This window comes from Somniosus microcephalus, chromosome 21 (assembly GCF_052327205.1).
Source record: "Somniosus microcephalus isolate GS21.2 chromosome 21, FLI_Smic_1.0, whole genome shotgun sequence".
NCBI lineage: Eukaryota > Metazoa > Chordata > Chondrichthyes > Squaliformes > Somniosidae > Somniosus > Somniosus microcephalus.
The window spans coordinates 63740438-63763422 of NC_141007.1; the positions used below are offsets into that span (position 1 = coordinate 63740438).

A 22985-nucleotide genomic window follows, 5' to 3' on the forward strand; every position below is an offset into this window, starting at 1 on the left:
GTCTGGGCTGGCTGGAAGACAGGCAGCGACAAGGGCAATGGCGGAGTGCCAGTGGTGGGAGCAGGAATGCTGTCATCCTGAGAGAGGACAGCAGCTTCCTGCTCCACTGACCCACTGGCACTCCTCCGGGGCAGCACCTCAGCATCACTACAAATCTGCTGGAGCACAGATTGCTGGCCTGCTGCGACACCGTGAAAGCCCCGGTGGATGGTGGTCGACCCAGCCACGATGGCAGCTGTCCACCATCCACCGTCTGAGACTGCATGAGAGCAGTCTGAGAATCGATGGCACCAAGCATAGACTGCATTACAGCACTAAGACGTTGTGTGGCTTTCGCCAGTGCTGCAGTGGAAGCTGCGACATCGCCCATCACACGCAGCATGAGGTCTGGGTCACCATGGTCTCTCTGGGTGTCCACCATCCTTTGCAGACTGCAAATGATGGGCTCCATCGTGTGCGCAGAGCTCTGTGCAATGTTGGAGGCAGACTCCTCTACGCTCCTTACCATTGCCAAGAGGCTCTCAGGCACCCTTGCTGTTGCACCTATCATCTCCTTGTGCATGCCCATCACTCTTCTTCTAAAGGCCTCCCCGTCGAGGTCCTCATCTGAGTCCTGTGCATCAGAACTCGCGTGCGAACTCGCCCTCCGGGGAGCTGACTCCCGAGCTACCCTTTCCCCCTGGCCTTGCTGCAGCCTGCTCGTCCCCGGTGCATCATCCTGTGCAGATTCTGCTACTATACTAGCCTCTAAAGAACATGTAGTGCCAGTATCTGAGCTGGTGCCTGCGGGTGAGACATGCAGTGACACGGTGTGTTCTTCGTCCTCTTCTTCCACCTCGCTCTCTATGGTACCCTCAGGGACAGGCTGCTCAGCTGCTTGCTCATTATCTGTAAGCATAAAGGCACAAGAGTCAAGTTAAGGTGAGGGGAGGGGGGCAGGAAGGGAGAAAGGCATGCATACAGCATGATTAGCTGGAAAGTGGGAAAGGCTTGTGGGGTGAGGGGCATGTGGGATGTAAGAAGGAGTAGGGATGAACATACCATTGTTGTCCCCAAGGGGGTCAATATCGTTGGTGGCCAAGGCGCCCACCAACTGGTGCCCAATGATTTGCAGCACTCTTTCCTCTAACTCAGAAAGTGGTTGGGTGTCAGTTTGTAACCCGAGTGAGGTCGTTAAATTTTTTCCTGCACTGTGTTGGGGGTCCTGGGGACCACAGTGCTGCCTGAGACCTGCTGGGCTACCTCCCTCCACATGGCGTGGAAGACTTGCGGCGAGGGCCTCCTGCCACTTGCTGGGTAGAGCACCGCCTTTCGTCTCTCCACAGCGAAGACCAACTCTCCAATGCTTGGTGGCAGAATCTGCGAGCTTTCTCCCTGGGCCGTTGATCTGCCAAAATGACGCCTCCTTCAGTTGTCCGGTTCCTTCTCCTTGACTTTCTGCTGCTTATTGAGTCAGCTGCAGAACCAGCAATGCTGAGAATGAGGTTCTACAGCATGTTTGAACCTCCCCTTTAAGAATGGGAAAGAGCCTGTGGCAATGATGACTAGCGATTAGACTGCACCTGAAATTGCTTAGCGCTTTGAGTCTAACGCCACTGAGCTAGGTCATTAGCGCTCGATTTAGCGCTCCCATCCTTTCTTTGATCGATGACACTGAAATTTGCACGCAGCGAGATTCATTAGCGTCTGGCACTAAGTCTCAAACTTTCCATAAGTTAGCGCCCATTCCTAGGCGATAATGAATTTTGCCCCCTATGCCTCTATTTATAAAGCCCAGGATTCCTCTGCTTTATTAACTGCCTTGTTAACCTGCCCTGCCACCTTCAAAGATTTGTGCTCAAACACTCCCAGGTCTCTCTGTTCTTGCACCCCCTTTAAAATTGTACCATTTAGCTTGTATTGTCTCTTCTCAGTCTTCCTACCAAATTGTATCACCTCACACATTTCTGCGTTGAATTTCATCTGTCATGTGTCCACCCATTCCATCACCCTGTCTCTGTCCTCTTGACGTCTTGCTGTTGTATATTGAGGACATTGCTAAGCTATTGGAGCTTCTCCATCTTAAGATGTCTTGGGGGGAAAATTCAGTCGTTTGCGCCTCCCGTTAGCGCCTCAAGAGGACGCCAATTGGGGCACAAAACAACTAGAGGCCGGGCACGGCGATGTTTGTGCCGCTCGCGAAATTAACTAGACATTTTGCAGCGGCGCTAAACACTTCCGCCACTATCTCCTGCGCCAGCAGATTGTGACGTCGTTCGAGTGCGCAACGCCCCATTAGTGCCCCGGACCGATATTGAGTGGCGCCCCCTGCCTTATCGCCTGCCGCTAGCAGCGACAGGTTGAGGAGAGCGTTATGTTGTCAGAAAGGGACTAGGGGAGTGCTATTTAAAGGCGACCGCTTCCTGCCTTTTTTTGTCGGTGACATTTTTGCACCACGCAGTCTGAGAGAGAGAGACTTCTGGAGCGATTCAATGCTGTTTGAAGGAGTTTTGAGTACTGAGCAGCACTTTGCAGGTTTATTTTGATTTGCCCTTCCTTGCTTCGCCAGCACTCTGAGGTAGCGCCTCACTCCTCGGCGTTTGCACCTTAAGACAGGTTTGAAGCACCTGATTTAGCGCTTCAATCACCTCCAGGGGCGATAAAAGCCAAGTTTGCTGTCGGAGGCGATAATTAGCGCCAGGCGCTGAACTTCGCGCACGGCCGATAACGGCGCCCCAAATGGGGCAATACCGAATTTTTCCCCTCTCAGCTTTTATAGAAGTTATTATCTTGTACCATGTTTCAGACTATTCTACATACCAGTAGCTCTCTCATGACTTTGCTTACAGTGTATCAAAGATGCAGTGGGGCTACAATACACCTGGTGGCTATAGCATGCAACTATAACACCACTGGGGTTGTTTACATAGGGAACTCTGATTATAACTGATAGACATTTTAAAAGTTAATGTTGGCATAAAAAACAGGACCAAAAATCTTGACAACAGGAAGTGAAGTTTATTGACAGGAAATGTGTGGATACACAAAGGTATCAAATAGTCTTAATGTCTTAGGGTAGCGATCTGGTATAAAATGGCTGGGAAAGCAGTGGAGAGGGCTGGGACACAGAAATGCCAGTCTGCTCTGAAGAGTGAAAAATGGGTTTTCCCATAAGGGGTGGTGGCAGAGGGTAGTTCCATCCACCCCATAAATGGCCTAATGTTGAAAAGGATGTAAAGCTGGTGGGATAACATCATCTGCTGGATTTCCTGCTTTACCCATCTCCTGAGTGCCCAGTTACCTGGAAGCCAGAAAGATACCGACATTCAGGTCAATGGACTGATGCAAGTTAGCCTACAGGGATATCGCCCCAACGCAGAATAAATGAAATCAGTCCTCTTATACAAGGAGCCGATTTCTACAGCTTTTGAATTTTTACTCAATTGTGCTGGCTTCTGCCCCAGTGACAGTCAAGCATCACATCCTGAATCCAGCCCCTTCTAGTGGGCAGTCAAGATTCACTAATTCTGGTGTGGGCAGACGCCAATGTATATAAATTTAGTGACCCTGCCCTAACCCCAGATTATGTGGCGATGTCAGAATTGCAGTTCACTGGAGCGGGATCAAGGAATTTCAACCCCAAGATTTTAAACATATTGGGCCGTATATTCCGATCCCTACGGGTGTGTATGCGCTGTGTACACACCCGTAGGGACATCGGAAATGCCTGTTTCAGGCATGCCAAGCGCATGCGCTGAAAACCGGCATTTCCAATCTGTCAAGAATGCTCTTGACAGATCGGACGCCTGCCCTAGAGAAGGGCCTCTGCGGGCGGATAGTTCCGCTCTCTGGAGAACCTCCACTTGCAGAAAACCCTTAGAAATCTTACGCCTGATAAAAGTAAGGCCTGCTTTTACCAGCATAAGATTTGAAAAAAAAAACAAAAACATTTCACTCATTTATCATTTAAAAACACGTTAAAAAAAGGTAAGTTTATTTTTAGCCCCGTAAAAAACTTTAATTATTTAATGTTTTACAGTGTTTTTGGGGTGATCTCCATTCATATATTTGACAGGTCTATCTGTCAAGTGTATGAAGGGAGATTCCCTTCTCCTATTGGCTCCCCATGGCCCACGTGATCCAAGGGATGCTTGCAAACTGCATGTGCCTCTGGGATATGTGGGCCCTGCACATTTCAAGTTGGAGAGGCCCAGGAGAGCTCCAAGTGTCCGGACCTCTGGAGCCCTCAGGTAAGTCCATAGATTTTTTTCCAGATCAGAGGCCTCCGCACGCAGGAAGCCTCCGATCAGAAAATACGGCCCAATATATATAGATTATATGGCGGTAACATTAAATTGCAAGCGTATGTCAGCCTTGGCTCAGTGTTAGCACTCTTGCCTCTTAGTCAGAAAGTCATGGGTTCAAGGCCTATGCCAGAGACTTGAGCATACAATCTAGGCTGAAATTTCAATGCAGTGCTAAGAGAGTACTGAGGGAGTACTGCACTGCCATCTTTCTGATGAGATGTTAAACTGTGTCCCCACCTGCCCTATCAGGTGGAATGTAAAAGATTCCATGGTTCTATTCAAAGAAGAGCAGGGGACTTTTCTCCCAGTGTCCTGATCAACATTAATCCCTCTACTAACACTTAAAAAAAAATTACCTGGTCATTATCTCATTGCTGTTTGCAGAACTTTGCTAAGTGCAAATTGGCTACTGCATTTCCCTGCATTAGAACAGTGACTACACCTCAAAAGAACTTGATTGGCTGTGAAGCCCTTGGTTGGGAAAGGCTTTATATAAATGAAAATTAGTTCTTTCTTATATATTTGTCCTTAATTCTATTTCTTTTCAACTTGTTTTTGTTGTATGCATTGTTCTAGGTTGAAATTTGGTTAAATCGGTTGTTAGAAAGAATGTGTGCCACTTTGCGTCATGAAATCGCTGAAGCTGTAATGGCTTATGAAGAAAAGCCAAGAGAGCAATGGATATTTGAATACCCTGCACAGGTACTGTTAAGAGAAAATATGTTATATATTCCATGGGTTAATATTTGGGTGGGAATGTAGTAGCAATTGTAAAGGTTACTAGCTAAAATAATTATACCATGAAAGAATGGCAGCTCAACATTCCTAGTTACAGGATTTTCAGACGAGGCGGGGTCGCAATATTGGTTAAAGAAACAATTACAGCTGTGAGGAGAGATGATATGTTAGAAGGTTCATCAAATGAGGCCATATGGGTTGAACTGAAGAACAAAAAAGGAGCAATCACACTGCTGGGTGTGTACTATAGTCCCCCAAATAGTCAGCGGGAGATAGAAGAGCAAATATGTAGGCAAGTTGCTGAGAAGTGCAAAAACAATAGGGCAGTAATAGTAGGGGATTTCAACTATCCTAATATTAACTGGGATAGAATCAGTGTAAAAGGTATAGAAGGCGCAGAATTCTTAAAATGCATTCAGGAGAATTTTTTTAGCCAGTACGTAGCAAGCCCAACAAGAGAGGGGGCGATCTGGACTTAGTTTTAGGGAATGAAGCTGGGCAGGTGGAAGGGGTATCAGCGGGAGAGCATTTTGGTGGTGTCATGAATCTTATCACGATACATGAAGTAACACTGGGTGGCCAGCTGGTGGTGCCATCCAAGGAGTATAAATACTCGGGCGTGGGCCCAGCTTGCTCAGGATGTTTCTGTAACCAGGAACTAGTGATGCAACTAGAATCTCATGGTTTTGAAACAGTTGATTAAAGCCTTGTTTTATACTCAAACCAAGTGCTCAGTAGTCTTTTTATATCAGGTGCTAGTGATCATAATTCAGTTAGATTTAGAGTACTTATGGAAAAGAACAAAGATAGACCAGGAGTAAAAGTTCTTGATTGGGGAAAGGCCAATTTTACTAAGCTGAGATGTGATTTAGCAAAAGTGGACTGGATACAGCTACTTGAAGTTAAACCAGTGTCACAGCAGTGAGAGGCATTCAAGGCAGAGATAGTGAACATGTTCCCACAAAGAAAAAGGGTGGGACTCCCATATCTAGAGCCCCTTGGATATCAAGGGGCATACAGGATAGGATAAGGCAAAAAAGGGAAGCTTATTTCAGATACGGAGAGCTAAATACTGCAAAAGGCCTAGAGGAGTATAGAAAGTGCTGGGGTAAAATTAAAAAGGAAATTAGGAAAGCAAAGAGAGGACATGAAAAAATATTGGCCATTAAGCTCAAGGAAATCCCAAAGATGTTTCATAAATACATAAAGAGCAAGAGGATAGCTAAAGAAACAGTAGGGCCTATTAGAGACCAAAAAAGTAACTTGTGAGTGGAGGCTGAAGACGTGGGTATGGTTCTTAATGAATACTTTGCGTTTGTCTTCACAAAAGAAAGGGACGATGCAGACATTGTATTTAAGGAGGAGGAGGGTAAATATTAGATGAGATAAACATAGTGAAAGAGGAAGTATTAAGGGGTTTAGCATCTTTGAAAGTAGATAAATCACCAGGCCCGGATGAAATGTATCCCAGGCCATTAAAAAAAGCAAGGGGGGAAATAGCGGAGGCTCTGACCATCATTTTCCAATCCTCTCTGGCTACAAGTGTGGTACTGGAGGACTGCTAACATTGTACCATTGTTGAAAAAGGGAGAAAGGGATAGACTGAGTAATTACAGGCCAGTCAACCTAACCTCAGTGGTGGGCAAGTTATTGGAAGAAATTCTGAGGGACCGTATAAATCATTTAGAAAGGCACAGATTAATCAAGGACAGTCAGCATGGATTTGTTATGGGAAGGTCGTGTCTGGTTAACTAGATTAAATGTTTTGAGGAGGTAACAAGGATGGTTGATGAGGGTAGCGCGTTTGATGTAGTCTACACGGACTTTAGCAAGGCTTTTAACAAGGTCTCGCATGGCAGACTGGTCAGAAAAGTAAAAACCCATGGGATCCAAGGGAAAGTGGCAAGTTAGATCCAAAATTGGCTCAGTGACAGGAAGCAAAGGGTAATGGTTGACGGGTGTTTTTGTGACTGGAAGGCTGTTTCCAGTGGGATTCCGCAGGGCTCAGTACCAGGTCCCTTGCTTTTTGTGGTATATATCAATTATTTAGACTTCAATGTAGGGGGCATGATTAAGAGGTTTGCAGATGATACAAAAATTGGCCGTGTGGTTGATAATGAGGAAGAAAGCTGTAGACTGCAGGAAGATATTAATGGACTGGTCAGGTGGGCAGAAAAGTGGCAAATGCAATCCGGAGAAATGTGAGGTAATCCGTTTGGCGAGGGTGAACAAGGCAAGGGTATACACAATAAATGGTAGGATACTGAGAAGTGTAGAGAACAGAGGGAGTGCATGTCCACAGAGTCCTGAAGGTAGCAGGACAGGTAGATAAGGTGGTTAAGAAGGCACACCAAGGGATAGAATGTAAGAGCAGGGAGATAATGATAGAACTGTATAAAACACTAGTTAGGCCACAGCTAGAGTACTGTTTACAGTTCTGGTCACCGCATTACAGGAAAGGTGATTGCACTTGAGAAGTTACAGAGGAGATTTACGTGGATGTTGCCTGAACTGGAGAATTTTAGTTATGAGGAAAGATTGGTTAGTCTGTGGTTGTTTTCTTTGGAACAGAGGAGGCTGAGGGGAGACTTTACTGAGGTGTGTAAAATTATGAGGGGCCTCGATAGAGTGGATAGGAAGGACCTATTTCCCCTAGCAGAGAGGTCAATATCCAGGGGACATAGAATTAAAGTAATTGGTAGAAGGATTAGAGGGGAGTTGAGGAGAACCTTTTTCACCCAGAGGGTGGTGGGGGCTCTGGAACTCACTGCCTGAAAGGGTGGTAGAGGAAGAGATCCTCATCATATTTAAAAAGTACTTGGATATGCACTTGAAGTGCTGTAAGCTACAAGGCTACGGACCAAGAGCTGGAAAGTGGGATTAAGCTGGATAGCTTTTCAGGCCGGTATGGACACGATGGGCTGAATGGCCTCCTTTTGTGCCATAAGTTTCTATGATTCTATGAATTAGGCACATCTGAGCAAATCACAAGGTATTATGCACCAATCTTCTGTGCAGATTCACAAACCTGTGCAACCATACAAATTTTTAAACACAAAACTTGGCTGAAAATTTTAAAATATGGATTGCAGGCAATATTCATGCATAGTTTGTGAGATAAACTTGCTCAATTAATATTTATGCCACTCATCACTTATATCTTACTATTTCAAAAATGTATGTTGGAATGGTAGCAATGTATTTCAGACTCAGGCTTGTGTCGTAAGAATACTTAATCTGAGCCCCATCTATCTACCCTTTCACTATATCATTCAATCCACACTCAAAGTAATTTGTCTTGTGAAGCAATTTGAGATGTTTTAACATGATAATAATGGACTATGTAAATACACATGTGATTGTTAAAATCCCTTCTCTCTCCAAAAACATGTCTAATTGTCTTGGGAACCTACTTTATATATATTTCAATTGCTTTCCCAGATAATGTATTCCAGAAGTGGATGAAAAGGTTTCCATCATAACTTCCTAATTTAAATCTTGTGTCCCCATAGTATTTGAATCCTTCACTATAGTGAACAATCACCTGAATCAATGTTGATGATTCCATTCACGGCTTTGAAAATTTCAATTCGGTCACCTTAAAGTTTCCACTTTTTCAAAGAAAACAAGTTCAATTTGCTAAAACATCCAATAGTGTTTCATTATAAACATATAGGGGCAGATTTTCCTCTTACTGAGTTGGGTGTAAAGGATTGCATGGATACAACAGATCCATTAAATTGAATGGACAGAAAATTGGGTGAGCTCTTTTACATATGTGTGATCCTCCTTGCTTGATTTTCCTCTATGTGCTGAGCTCAGATGATGCTTTAATAAAAAGAAAGCCTGCCCTATACTCTTATTTCTGAAAAACAACTGTCATAGTTGGTACTAAGACATGGTAAATATTCCTACTTACGGTCAAAATTACAATAGGCTCTGTTCTCAAGTTTAATGTGATTACAGTATATCAAACTTCTCTCTGCTATATTAACACAAGCACTAACTAGTACCCATGATAATTTCTACTTTTAGATATCTTATCCGTAGTTATATAATAAGCTTTATTTCTTTAAAGCTACTTATAACATAATGTACACCAGTGTCCCAAAAGCACAGAAATATTTTCAACATTCAGTGATTTTTGACATCAAAAGATAGATAGATTATTATAGGTATACCAAAAATACATTAACCCCTGAAGCTGTAATCATGGGAACCAAAAGTGCTGAATAATAAATATCACTCCTCGTACTGAGGGGCGATTTTAAGGGGGAGCAGGATTGGTGCTTGGGTGGCCGAGTCAGGCGGAGGACCCGAACGGCATCATCGGCGCGAGGCTTGGCCGATTTTAACTGCTGGGCCTCATTATAATATGATTGGTGGGGTGGCTGGCCAATCGTGTCAACAGCAGGCCACCTACCCACCTTTGTCGTGCAATTTACGGTGACAGTCCCAAGACAGCATACTTAAATTGCTTAAATTACTTGAATTCAGTGAATGCTCCTCTTAAATGGAGTTTGCATTCAGTGAATTCAAACATTGTTTTCTGATTCTATTTCTTCTGGTGGTTGGAGATGATTGGAATGAGGGGAAAGGTTGCCTCCAGGTTTTCAGATGCCTCCCTGAAAGTGTTATTGGCAGAGGTCAGGCCAAAAGGGAAGTACTTTTCCCACAAAGAGGCAAGAAGTTTCCTAAATGCCTAGCCAAGAAATCTTGGATAGAGGAGGAGCATCACCCCATGGACCTGAATACAGTGTAGGGAGAGGTTCAATTACCTCATAAGCTCAGCAAAGGTAAGTGCAGCTCCACCTTTCCTCCTTTGTCTTGTAATGCATCTGGTCAAGTCTCTCCCCTGTGGGCATCGCTGGCAAGGCCAGGATTTTTTGCCCATCCCTAATTGCACTTGAGAAGGTGGTGGTGAGCCGCCTTTTTGAACCGCTACTGTCTTTGTGGTGAAGGTGCTGTTAGGGAGGGAGTTCCAGGATTTTGACCCAGCGATGATGAAGAAACGGCGATATATTTCCAAGTCGGGATGGTGTGTAACTTGGAGGGGAACTTTCAGGTGATGGTGTTCCCATGCCCTTGTCTTTCTATGTGGTAGAGGTCACGGGTTTGGAAGGGGCTGTCAAAGAAGCCTTGGCGAGCTGCTGAAGTGCATCTTGTAGATGGTGCACACTGCAGCCACGGTGCGCTGGTGGTGGAAGGAGTGCATGTTTAAGATAATGGATAGGATGCCAATCAAGCGTGCTGCTTTGTCCTGGATGGTGTTGTGCTTCTTGAGTGTTGTTGGAGCTGCAATCATTCAGGCAAGTGGAGAGTATTCCATCACACTCCTTACTTGAAGATGGTGGAAAGGCTTTGGGGAATCAGGAGATGAGACACTCGCCGCAGAATACCCAGCCTCTGACCTGCTCTTGTGGCAGTTAAGTTTCTGGCCAATGGTGACCCCCTTCCCCACCCCCAGGATGTTGATGGTGGGCGATTCGACGATGGTATTGCTGTTGAATGTCAAGGGGCGGTGGTTAGGCTCTTGCTTGTTGGAGATAGTCACTGCCTGGCACTTGTGTGGCACGAATGTTACTTGCCACTTATCAGCCTAAGCCTGAATGTTATCCAGGTCTTGCTGCATGTGGGCATGGACTGCTTCATTATCTGAGGAGTTGCGAATGAAACTGAACACTGTGCAATCATCGCCAAACATCTCCACTTCTGACCTTATGATGGAGGGAAGGTCATTAATGAAGCAGCTAAAGGTGGTTGGACGTAGGACACTGCCCTGAGGAACTCCTGCAGCGATGTCCTGGGGCTGAGATGATTGACCTCCAACAACCACAACCGTCTTCCTTTGTGCTAGGTATGACTCCAGCCAGTGGAGATTTTCCCCCCTGATTCCCATTGACTTCAATTTTACTAGGGCACCTTGATGCCACACTCAGTCAAATGCTGCCTCGACGTCAAGGTCAGTCACTCTCACCTCACCTCTGGAATTCAGCTCTTTTGTCCAGTTTGGCCGGAACCCAAACTGAGCATCAGTGAGCAGGTTATTGGTGACTAAGTGCCGCTTGATAGCACTGTCAACGAATCTTTCCATCACTTTGCTGATGATTGAGAGTTGACTGATGGGCAGTAATTGGCCGGATTGTATTTGTCCTGTTTTTTGTGGACAGTATATACCTGGGCAGTTGTCGGATAGATGCCGTGTTGGAGCTGTACTGGAACAGCTTGGCTAGAGGTGCGGCTAGTTCTGGAGCACAAGTCTTCAACACGACAGCCGGGATGTGGTCGGGGCCATAGCCTTTTCTGTATCCAGTGCACTCAGCCACTTCTTGATGTCACGTGGAGTGAATCGAATTGGCTGAAGCCTGGCTTCTGTGATAGTGGGGACTGCAGGAGGAGGTTGATATGGATCATCCACTTGGCACTTCTGGCTGAAGATGGTTGCAAACGCTTCAGCCTTGTCTTTTGCATTTGCGTGCTAGGCTCCACCATCATTGAGAATGGGATATTCATGGCGCCTCCTCCTCCTGTTAGTTGTTTAATTGTCCACCACCACCACCTACAGGCCTCAGAGTGATTTCCACCTCTGCATCAGATCCCTCACCACAAGGGCACACTATACCACCTCTCATTCTCACTCCCAGCACACACTCACCTGCTGCTTGCTGACTAACGGTATGCTTTTCTCACCTGTTGTCAGTTGCAGAACCTGCACCTCCTCTCTTGATTCCTTTCTCAATTTACACTCAAGCCAGTTACTTCCCACTCAATGCATCCCCATTCTCCTAACATCTTCCTCTCAGCTTATCAATTGCATGTAGAAGTTCTAAACATATGCACTTCCTTACTCAGTAGCCACTCATAACTCTATACTTCTCTCATTGCTTGAGAAAACAGTACACAACACCAGGGAAAGAAATAATACAGGGAGAGGAGCACCCAACATTATGTCCCTCACCCAGGTGGGCTCATAACTCTATAGTTCTCTCACTGTAGGAGAAGACGGTGCACAAAACCAGGAAAAGAAATAAGAAAGCTAGAGGAGCTCCCAACATTATGGCCCTCACCCAGGTGGAGCAGGGAGCAGTGGCAATCAGTGGGTTAATAGCAAGAGGCAGCTTTGGAGATGGAGAGGCCGACAGCATCTCTGAGCAGGGTGAGTGCTTATCATTGGTACCCCTTCATGTACCACAAGCAATGTCGCCTTAGCCAACTTCAAAACCTCAACCAGTATAGTCAAACCTATTATGTGCAATGGTTAGCCTCTGATTATCATCCTAACTCATGTCACTTTCCTCTAGATTCTTCTCAGCAGAAAGAAGTTACTCAAGAAGATGATGAATAAGACAGCCCTCCATTGGAGGAACCATCCCTCCCAAGCACCAGCGCAGAGATTGGAACCCCGGAAGGGATAGATAGCGAGTTAGATGGGCCTGCACCTTGTGAAACACACAGCACATGAGCAGGAGTATGGACTTTTGTCAGGGACAGCCCAGTAGATGATTTGCCAGAGGGCGATGTTCTGTCCTAGCTCTGCTGAGCGGGACAGAGGTGCGGACATCCAGGGCCCAAATATGGAAAGAAAAACGCTCGAGATTCATCTGTAATTATAGTGGAAAGTCTGCCAAGACTGAGCACCATGTCTGAGAGTATGTAGGAGTCCACTTCCAGCTTTGTGGAGTTCTATCACATGGCATTTCTACACTGCAATCTACCTTGTAGTGTATGGCCACCTCTAGGTACACTGCAGCTGGGCCCTCACAGCAGGAATCTGTGCCACCAGCCTTTGCAGCTTTGAGGGAAGATTAGATGGCTACAATCCAGACTCTCGTCTTCAACTACTGCTCCATCTTGGACAGCCTGGTGCACCAGATGAATTGACAGGTTGACCATATGTACAGAGGCTCTCAAGGTGTCACTTATCTCCTGAAATCTGCTCTCCCTCTGATCAGTGGGAATGATGAGCTACAGCCCCATGGGAATGACGGTGGCACTATGGAACAAGTCTTCTCTCAGGATGACAACACATCTGCTCACTTGCCACCCCCTCAACCAATACCCACCATGGTGGCTAAAAGCTGCTCCGTCAGTCTGCCCTGGCAGCAGCTGAGGAGCTGCAGTCTGCAACTGTGCTCTCACAGGCTCAAGATCCCAGAGGTGACCAACTACGAGTTTCCCAATATCATCCACAGCAACGGAAGCCACTGGGGAGCACTTCATCGGCCGAAGTAAACCTTATTTGAAAAATGGACTATGGGTTGACATTAAGTGCACATTAAAAACTTCATCGCTTTTGACACATTTGTCTGTAGTGTATTTGTAGAACAGCTTATGAGCCTGCGTTGTCAGTTAATTATTGATACAAAAGTTGCCTGAATGATTTCAATGCAGGATTAAGGGAGTGGTGACTGAGGTAACCAGGACAATTAATTGGTTTCAGTTTTTAAGGCAGGGAACTGAGCAATTCAACAACAACAATAATTTGCATTTATATAGTGCCTTTAATGTAAAACGTCCCAAGGCGCTTCACAGGAGCGTTATCAAACAAAATTTGTCACTGAGCCGCATAAGGAGATATTAGGGCAAATGACCAAAAGTTTGGTCAAAAAGGTAGGTTTTAAGGAGCATCTTAAAGGAGGAACAGAGTTAGAGAGGCGGAGAGGTTTAGGGAGGGAATTCTAGAGCTTAGAGTCTCGGCAGCTGAAGGCATGACCACCAATGTTGGAGCGATTAAAATTGGGGATGCGCAAGAGGCCAAAATTGGAGGAGCGCAGATATCTCGGAGGTTTGTAGGGCTGGAGTAGGTTACAAAGATACAGAGGAGCGAGGTCATGGAGGAATTTGAAAAGAAGGCTAAGAATTTTAAGCCTGTTGGAATAGTCAAATCTAGAGGTAACAAAGGCTTGATGAGGATTTCAGCAGCAGATGAGTTGAGGCACAGGCAGTCGGGCAATGTTACGGAAGTGTGTTAGCAGTCAACCTTCTTCCTCCTCTGGTTCACAACAACACATTTTGAGTAAGCACAAGGCACTTCTTAGTGTAGTCTATGGAACAGACTTTATTGATATACACTGCAATTGATCAGCCTAGCTGTATAGAGAGAGTGGCTTTTCGGCTTCAAATCTATTTTTCGAACCCTCTGAAGTAATGCTGAAAACCATGCTCCTTTATACACCATATACAGTATTTTGCCTACATCAAAGGTAAATGTCATAGATAAGACGTCATGATGTATCTGTTCTCAAATCCTTTGACAACAGTCTATTCATGTAAACACTTGTAGTTGTTTACTCCAAAGCTATTTCCCTTAAACAAGACTTTCTGATCTAACTGTCCTTTAACCCTTTAAAGAATAGACTTTATCAACCGTCCTCTTTCCATACTTTGGCTAATAAATACCTCTACCTATGTTTTATTACGCTAGCCCCATAAGTTATACTTTAATCACTCATGGTTGATGTCATTATTGTCATGTATTTCTTTACACAAGCATTTTCGCATCAGAAGACAAGCTGTGCCTTCCTCTCACGACACTTCAAAGTCATCCTGTTTATATTGGAAAGTTTATTGCTCCACGATATGAAGAAGTATGACTGTTAACCCGTAACCCACAGGGGGGCACGGTGGCATAGTGGTTAGCACTGTTGCCTCACAGCGCCAGGGACCCGGGTTCAAATCTGGCCTCGGGCAACTGTCTGTGTGGAGTTTGCACATTCTCCCCGTGTTTGCGTGGGTTTCCTCCGGGTGCTCCGGTTTCCTCCCACAGTCCAAAGATGTGCAGGTTAGGTTGATTTGGCTATGATAAATTGACCCTTAGTGTTAGGGGATTAAAAATACGTGGGGTTACAGGGATAGGGTGGGATATGTGTCGGTGCAGGCTCGATGGGCCAAAATGGCCTCTATCTGCACTGTGGATTCTGTGAACTCCCCAAGATGTCCAAACATGCATCTCTCCAGGATGTCCAACATATCTGTTGTGTATGTAACCGTTTACCTTTAAGGGAACTATAGAATGTAACCGTTCGCCTTTAAGAGCACTACTTTAGGGTGGCACTATCTATTGGCTCATGTATACTGTAATACCGATAGTGACCACACCAGTATATAAGGGTTGTGATACGTTAACTAGGGCAGAATCGCCCGAGCCTCTGAATAGTAAAGACGTGTTTTATTTTGTTAACAGTGGAGTCTGTGATTATTTATAATACAACCCACAGACTTAACATTGGCGACGAGGATGGGATTCGAACCCTGCGGCAGTTGTTCCACGGCGGCTTCGTCCGAAGACAGGACGTTGAAGAGAGGTTTCAATCCTCACCAGTCTGGAACCGACAGGCTGGAAGCGACAGGCATTAGGACCCTGAAGCCTCCATAACCTCGTGGGTAAGCCGCAGCGTTGGCTGCAAAGACAGTGCCACCGATCGGGAGATAAGGGCGATCGCAATCCCTGATAAGAGCCGCGGTGAAACGCGCGAGCGGGTAAGCCAGAGCCCGGGAGGGAGCGAGCAAGATCCGCGCGAGCGGGTGAGCCAGAGGCCGGGGCCCGCTTTCAAGTGCGAGGCGCAGCCGGGCCATCGATCGCATCCGCTGATAAGAGCCGCACTCGGGCTGAAAGTCAGCGTCGGGGAACGGGTGATAACCGCCATTGAAGTGGGTGGAGAGCGCCGAGAAGCGCGGGAAAACCGCCATCGAAGTGGGCGGGGAGAGCGAGAAGCGCGGGAAAGCCGCCATTTTTCGCGGGGAAACCGCTGAAGAAGAAGGAAGAAGCGGGAAACCGCCATCTTGGAAATTATTAAGAATTTCAGGAAAGTAATAAGATTTTTCAGAAAGGCTGGTGTGTTCTCAAGAAGAGAGGGAAAATAAGTATAAGTACAGCAATACTTGTGGTGTTCTCAAGAAGAGAGAAGAAAATTAATAATAAGTAAAGTAATACTTGTACTGTACTCGAAAAGAGAAGAAGATGCCTAAGCGAGGAAATATTAATGACTTTAATGCTGAAATAGAAGACTGGGCCACGTATGTGGAACGCATAGAAATATATTGCGTAGCCAACGACATTGAGGATGACGACAAGGCAATAACTTTGTTAAATTCGATGGGAGCAAAAACATACGGGCTTTTGAAACATCTAATAGCACCAGTTAAACCAGTGGACCAGACCTTCGAAGAGATCGTAGCAGTGCTGAAGGATCACTTGAACCCCACACCGTTGATGCTGGCTGAACGATTTAAATTTTACGCCAGAACCCAGAGGCAAGATGAAAGCAATGCGGAATACTTAGTCGAACTGCGTAAGCTAGCGAAATACTGCCAGTTTGGAGGGAATTTGACAGAGGCGCTGCGGGACAAGTTCGTATGCGGCTTGGCCAAAGAAGGAACGCAGAAGCGACTCCTGGAGGAAAACGACCTCACACTGGACAGGGCTGTCCTCATAGCTTCATCGCACGAAGCCGCAGTGAAAGGAACGGCGGAAATGCAGCTAAAGGCGGCGGCACTCGGGGTGGACCAAATGAATGCAAGAATTTCCAAATGCTACCGTTGTGGAAAGACAACGCACGACCAGAATCAGTGCGGGTTTAAGAATCAAGAGTGCAGGAAATGTGGCAAACTGGGTCACATCGCGAAGGTATGCAGGTCCAGAAAGAAGACCAACAAACAAAGGAAGCCACCACCACAAGAAAAGTACAACAAGGTGCATCAGGTGGCTGAAAAGAGTTCAGACGAACAAAATTCAGACTCAGACCCAAACAGCCAGGAGTTGGATAGTCTGAGAATCCACAATGTGGGTAAAGTAACTGATCTACAGATGATCTGGGTCACACTAAAAATAGCTGGAGTCCAAGTACGAATGGAGCTGGACACGGGATCAGCTGTATCAGTCATCAACCAAAAGGACTACCACCGACTATTCTCTCACATACCCTTAAGAAATACCAAGTTCGTATTACAGACATACACGGGGCATCGCGTATACCCCATGGGGAAAATAAGAGTCAAGGTGAGAGATAGGGGTAAAGTACACCCAAGAATGAATTTGTACGTACTACCTGAGGGAGGACCACCACTTCTAGGACGGGAGTGGATCAAGAAAATAGACATGGAATGGCACTACCGACAAGCAATGACGAGTGAGGACTCGGTGCAGACAAGCAGCTCAGACTCTGAGCCGGAAGACGATAAGTCCAGCTTATGTATGAAAAACAAGGTTAACATTAACTCACAGACTAAGGTTGGAAAATCGATGGCGTGCATAAAGACAGAGAATTCTGAGTCTGTTCAAGCTACAGACATATGCATTACGGAGGAACACCGGGCTCGAACTCAACGCTATTTCAAAGTACAACAACAATTAGAACAATTAAGTTACCGCCTCGTACAAGAGATGAAAACAATGAAAAAGTTCTATGACACCGAATGGGAGAGTCTGGAAAGACAACAGAACCTACTGGCTCAAGCAGAGAGCGACCATAGAGCCATCGTGACCAATTACCGATCACATCTCCCTGATGATGTTCAGGGGTTAGAATATTTGCATGATCTAGAGATACAGCAGAAGGGCAAATCACGCTGCACTGAGGATTTTGTTCTGCAATTAGAGACGGAGCTAGTGCAGGCAAAGTTAAGAGAAGTTGAATCACAGGGTGCTCTTAAGGAGATGCAGAAACAAATCTTGGACATGGAAAAGAGAAACGCTTCTTTACCTGATGAGAATAATGTGGCCATGTTGCAAGAGGAGCTTATAGGGGCGAAACTGAAAGAAGCTAAGCAAAGGATGTTGGAACTTGAAACGCAGAACCAAATCAGCGGTAATCAGCTATGTCAAGCAGAGAAGGAGTGCAAGGGTCTACATGAGAAGGTGCAATATCTCTCAGCCCAAAATAAGGGACTACTCACTCAGTTAAATGAAAGTAAACGGGAAATGGCTGAGATGGACTGCAAGAATAAAGAAGAGTTGATGGCAGTGAGACTTCGAGAGGCAGATAGCATAGCAGCCTTGGCTGAACTCCAACAGGAAATTGCGAAAGAAACAAATGAAGAGGAATCTTCAGGAAGCCAGGATTTTATTCCAGTTCTTCTCTACGACTCCTTACAAGCAGAGTGCGAGAAGTTGAAAAAACAGTATGAACAGGCCCAGACTACAATTCTGGAGGGGGTTAACTCAGCAACCTCCGAAAAGCTAGTTTCGTTGGAAGTATATGAGCAACTAAAGGTTGAACATGAGCAAGAAGTCCAAAGGCTGCAGGAAATTCTTGAGGAGCTCAGGGCCAAGACAGACTCATCGGTAGAAGTTCCATACATAGATGAGGATGTAGAGGTGAAAGACATGGCAGAACTCATAAAAATATGGAAGGAAGCCCAAGACAAATATGAGGCGGCAATTACCGAGGTTGACCGACTTGAAGAACAGTTTCAACTGGGAATGGGCCCTGAACATGAGCTAGAGAGCATCGAGGCGCAACTTCTCCAAGCACTGGAAGCCAAAGTACAAGAGGAAGAGAAGATGAAAGCATTGGAGAAAATGATGGATGAAATGGAGGAGTACGCTGAATTACGTCCAGGGGAACAGGAGAATGGGGAAACAGCTACTTCAGTAGAAGGATTAAATAGCCTGATAACGAAATCCCTGAAGGAAGGGAAAGGATTGAACGCACAAATGAGGCCAGGAGGGAAGGAAGGGCAGACATCCGAGGAAGAGCAGGATGAATATGATTGCTTGAAGAAGGGTTTTGACCTGTTGAGTGACACCGAATGTTATGAGGATGTGGTCTGCCCAAATTGTGATGGGAACTCCCAAAGTGCTGAAATCCTGAGGAAGCACTTAAGGTCTAAGGAACATAGAGAGTTGGTGGCGCTACAGATGGCAGCCGGGAAAAGAGCTTGGAGAGTTTCAAAAAGGCAGAAAAGAAAAAGAAGAAGCAGAAAATAATAACTGTTTAAAATATTATTACTTCTACTACCTCAGTCCGAACACTACGAAAGGTGCTAAATTTGTAAAAAAAAATCCAGGGACATTATCAAGACAGCCAGTGGGTTGTATAAGTCCGCACTGCTGGTTCAACAGGACGAAAGTACAAGCTGTTAAAAAAAAAAAAAAAAAGCTATGGAGGATGCTGTCTGGAACGAATTAATACCAGACACTGAATTTATGAACTGTTCCCACAGAGACTGAACCTGTAAACTGATTCCACTGAGAGTATGTTTGTAAACTGTTATATGACGTTGACTCCATTGAGAGTATATCTGTAAATTGTTATATGACGTTGACTCCATCGAGAGTATATCTGCAAACTGTTTATATAAAGTTGAAGATTGTATGTTTAACGGGATTCTGTAAGTAATAAGCTAGGAAGGGAGGAGTGTTGTGTATGTAACCGTTTACCTTTAAGGGAACTATAGAATGTAACCGTTCGCCTTTAAGAGCACTACTTTAGGGTGGCACTATCTATTGGCTCATGTATACTGTAATACCGATAGTGACCACACCAGTATATAAGGGTTGTGATACGTTAACTAGGGCAGAATCGCCCGAGCCTCTGAATAGTAAAGACGTGTTTTATTTTGTTAACAGTGGAGTCTGTGATTATTTATAATACAACCCACAGACTTAACAATATCCACCACTTTTTATTTCTTCCAATGTATATGCTCATATAATGAGGTAGACTGTTTATATAGTATAATTTGAGTCCATAAGTGCTGAACTATGCTTCAAACTGTCACCTACCATTCATGATTTCTTTGAACATAAGATGTAGGAGCAGGAGTAGGTAATTTGGCTCCTCCAGCCTGATCCGCCATTCAATAAGATCATGGCTGATCTGATCTTGGCCTCAACTCCACTTCCCTGCCCGCTCCCCATAACCCTTGACTCCCTTATCGTTCAAAAATCTGTCTATCTCCACCTTAAATATATTCAATGACCCAGCCTCCACAGCTCTCTGGGGAAGAGAATTCCAAAGATTCACAACCCCCTGAGAGAAGAAATTCCTCCTCATTTCCAATTTAAAAGGGTTTCCCCTTATTCTGAAATTATGTCCCCTAGTTCTAGATTCCCCCATGAGGGAAAACATCCTCTCTGCATCTACCCTGTCAAGCCCCTTCAGAATCTTATATGTTTCAACAAGATCCCTCCTCATTCTTCTAAACTCCAATGAGTATAGGCCCAACCTGCTCAACTTTTCTTTATAAGACAACCCCTTCATCTCTGGAATCAACCTCGTGAACCTTCTCTGAACTGCCTCCAATGCCTTAAATAAGGAGACCAAAACTGTGGTCTCACCAATGCCCTGTACAGTTGTAACAGGACATCCCTACTTTTATACTCCATTCCCTTTGCAATAAAGGCCAACATTCCATTTGCCTTCCTAATTACTTGTGGTACCTGCATGCTAACTTTTTGTGATTCATGTACAAGGACCCCCAGATCCCTCTGTACCTCAGCATTTTGTAATCGCTCCCCATTTAAATAATAATTTGCTTTTTATTTTTCCTACCAAAGTGGATAACCTCACATTTTCCCACATTAAATTCCATCTGCTAGATTTTTGCCCACTCACTTAGCCTATCTATATCCCTTTGCAGATTCTTTACATCCTCTACACAATTTGCTTTCCCACCTATCTTTGTATCATCAGCAAATTTGGCTGCATTACACTCGGTCCCTTCATCCAAGTCATTAATATAGATTGTAAATAGTTGAGGCCCCAGCACTGATCCCTGCGGCACCCCACTAGTTACAGTTTGCCAACCTGAAAATGACCCATTTATCCCGACTCTCTGTTTTCTGTTAGTTAGCCAATCCTCTATCCATGCTAATATATTACCCCCAACCCCATGAGCACTTAGCTGGTGTAGTAACCTTTTATGTGGCACCTTATCGAATGCCTTCTGGAAATCCAAATACACGACATCTACTGGTTCCCCTTTATCCACCCTGCTCGTTACATCCTCAAAGAACTCCAGCAAATTTTTCAAACATGATTTCCCTTTCATAAAACCATGCTGACTCTGCTTGACTATATTATGATTTTCTAAATGTCCTGCTATCTCTTCCTTAATGATGGACTCCAGCATTTTCCCAATGACAGATGTTAGGCTAATTGGTCGATAGTTGCCTGCTTTCTGTCTCCTTTCTTTCTTAAATAGGGGCATTACAGTTGTGGTTTTCCAGTCCGCTGGGACCTCGCCAGAATCCAGGAAATTTTGGTAGATTACAACCAATGCATTCACTATCTCTGCAGCCACCTCTTTTAAAACTCTGGGATGCAGGCCATCGGGTACTAGTCTCATTAGTTTGCCTAGTACTTTCTAGTGATAGTGATTGTTTTAAGTCCCCCCCCCCCCCCACCCCAATAGCCCCTTGATTATCCATTATTGGGATGCTTTTAGTGTCTTCTACTATGAAGACCGATACAAAATATTTGTTCAAAATCTCTGCCATTTCCCTGTTTCCCATTATTAATTCCCCAGACTCATCCTCTAGGGGACCAATGTTTACTTTAGCTGCTCTCTTCCTTTTTATGTACCTGTAGAAGTTTTTATTGTCTGTTTTTATATTTCTTGCTAGCTTACTTCCATAAGCTATCTTCTCTCTCTTTATCATTTTTTTTAGTTGTCCTTTGCTGGTTTTAAAAAATTTCCCAATCCTCTGGCCTTTCATTATTTTTCGCAACATTTATTACTTTTGTTTTCAATTTGATACCATCCTTTACTTCCTTAGTTAGCCACAGATAGTTCATCCTTCTCTTAGAGTCTTTCTTTCTCACTGGAGTTATGAAATATCTCCTTAAATGTTTGCCATTGCTTTTCTACAGTCTTACCCTGTAATATATTTTCCCAGTCTACATTAACCAAGTCTGCCTTCATACCTTTGTAATTACCTTTGTTTAAGTGCAGGACACTAGTTTGAGATCTAGCTTTCTCACCCTCAAACTGAATTTGAAATTCTACCATGCTATGATCACTCTTCCCAAGAGGATCCTTCACTTCAAGATCATTAATTAATCCAGCCTCGTTACACATTACCAGATCTAAAATAGTCTTCTCCCTGGTTGGTTCCACAACATATTGTTCCAAGAAACCATCCCATATACACTCTAAGAACTCTTCCTCAAATCTACCTTTGCCAATTTGCTTTGACCAATCAATATGAAGATTAAAATCTCCCATGATAATAGCCATACCTTTCTAACAAGCCTCTATTATTTCTTGATTTATTCTCTGTCCTACAGTGTGGCTACAGTTTGGGGGCCTGTAGACCAATCTCATCAGTGACTTTTTACCCTTATTATAGAAACATAGAAGATAGGAGCAGGAGTAGGCCATTCGGCCCCTCGAGCCTGCTCCGCCATTCAATGAGATCATGGCTGATCATCCAAATTCAGTACCCTGTCCCTGCCTTCTCCCCATAACCCTTGATCCCTTTAGCCTTAAGAAATATATCCAACTCCTTCTTGAATATATTTAATGAATTGGCCTCCACTGCCTTCTGTGGTAGAGAATTCCACAGGTTCACCACTCTCTGGGTGAAGAAATTCCTCCTCATCTCTGTCCTAAATGGCTTACCCCTTACCCTTAGACTGTGACCCCTGGTTCTGGACTCCCCGGCCATCGGGAACATCCTTCCTGCATCCAGTCTGTCCAGTCCTGTTAGAATTTTATAAGTTTCAATGAGATCCCCTCTCATTCTTCTAAACTCCAGCGAGTATAAGCCCAATCGACCCAATCTCTCCCCATACGTCATTCCTGCCACCCCAGGTATGAGTCTGGTGAATCTTCACTGCACTCCCTCCATGGCAAGAACATCCTTCCTCAGTTAAGGCGACCAAAACTGCACACAATACTCAAGGTGTGGTCTCATCAAGGCCCTGTACAACTGCAGCAAGACATCCTTGTTCTTGTACTCGAACCCTCTCGCTATGAAGGCCAACATACCATTTGCCTTCTTAACCGCCTGCTGCA

General features: G+C 44.9%; 1 protein-coding gene across 1 annotated transcript in view; it reads left to right on the forward strand.

Moving 5' to 3' along the window:
- The window catches only part of LOC147102876 (dynein axonemal heavy chain 17-like), a 908504-nt gene that overhangs the window by 423689 nt on the left and 461830 nt on the right, over positions 1-22985 (forward strand). The window contains exon 35 of the mRNA XM_085963770.1: positions 4863-4988. Within this exon, the coding sequence (XP_085819896.1) occupies positions 4863-4988 (126 nt within the window). The remainder of the gene's footprint in view (positions 1-4862; positions 4989-22985) is intronic.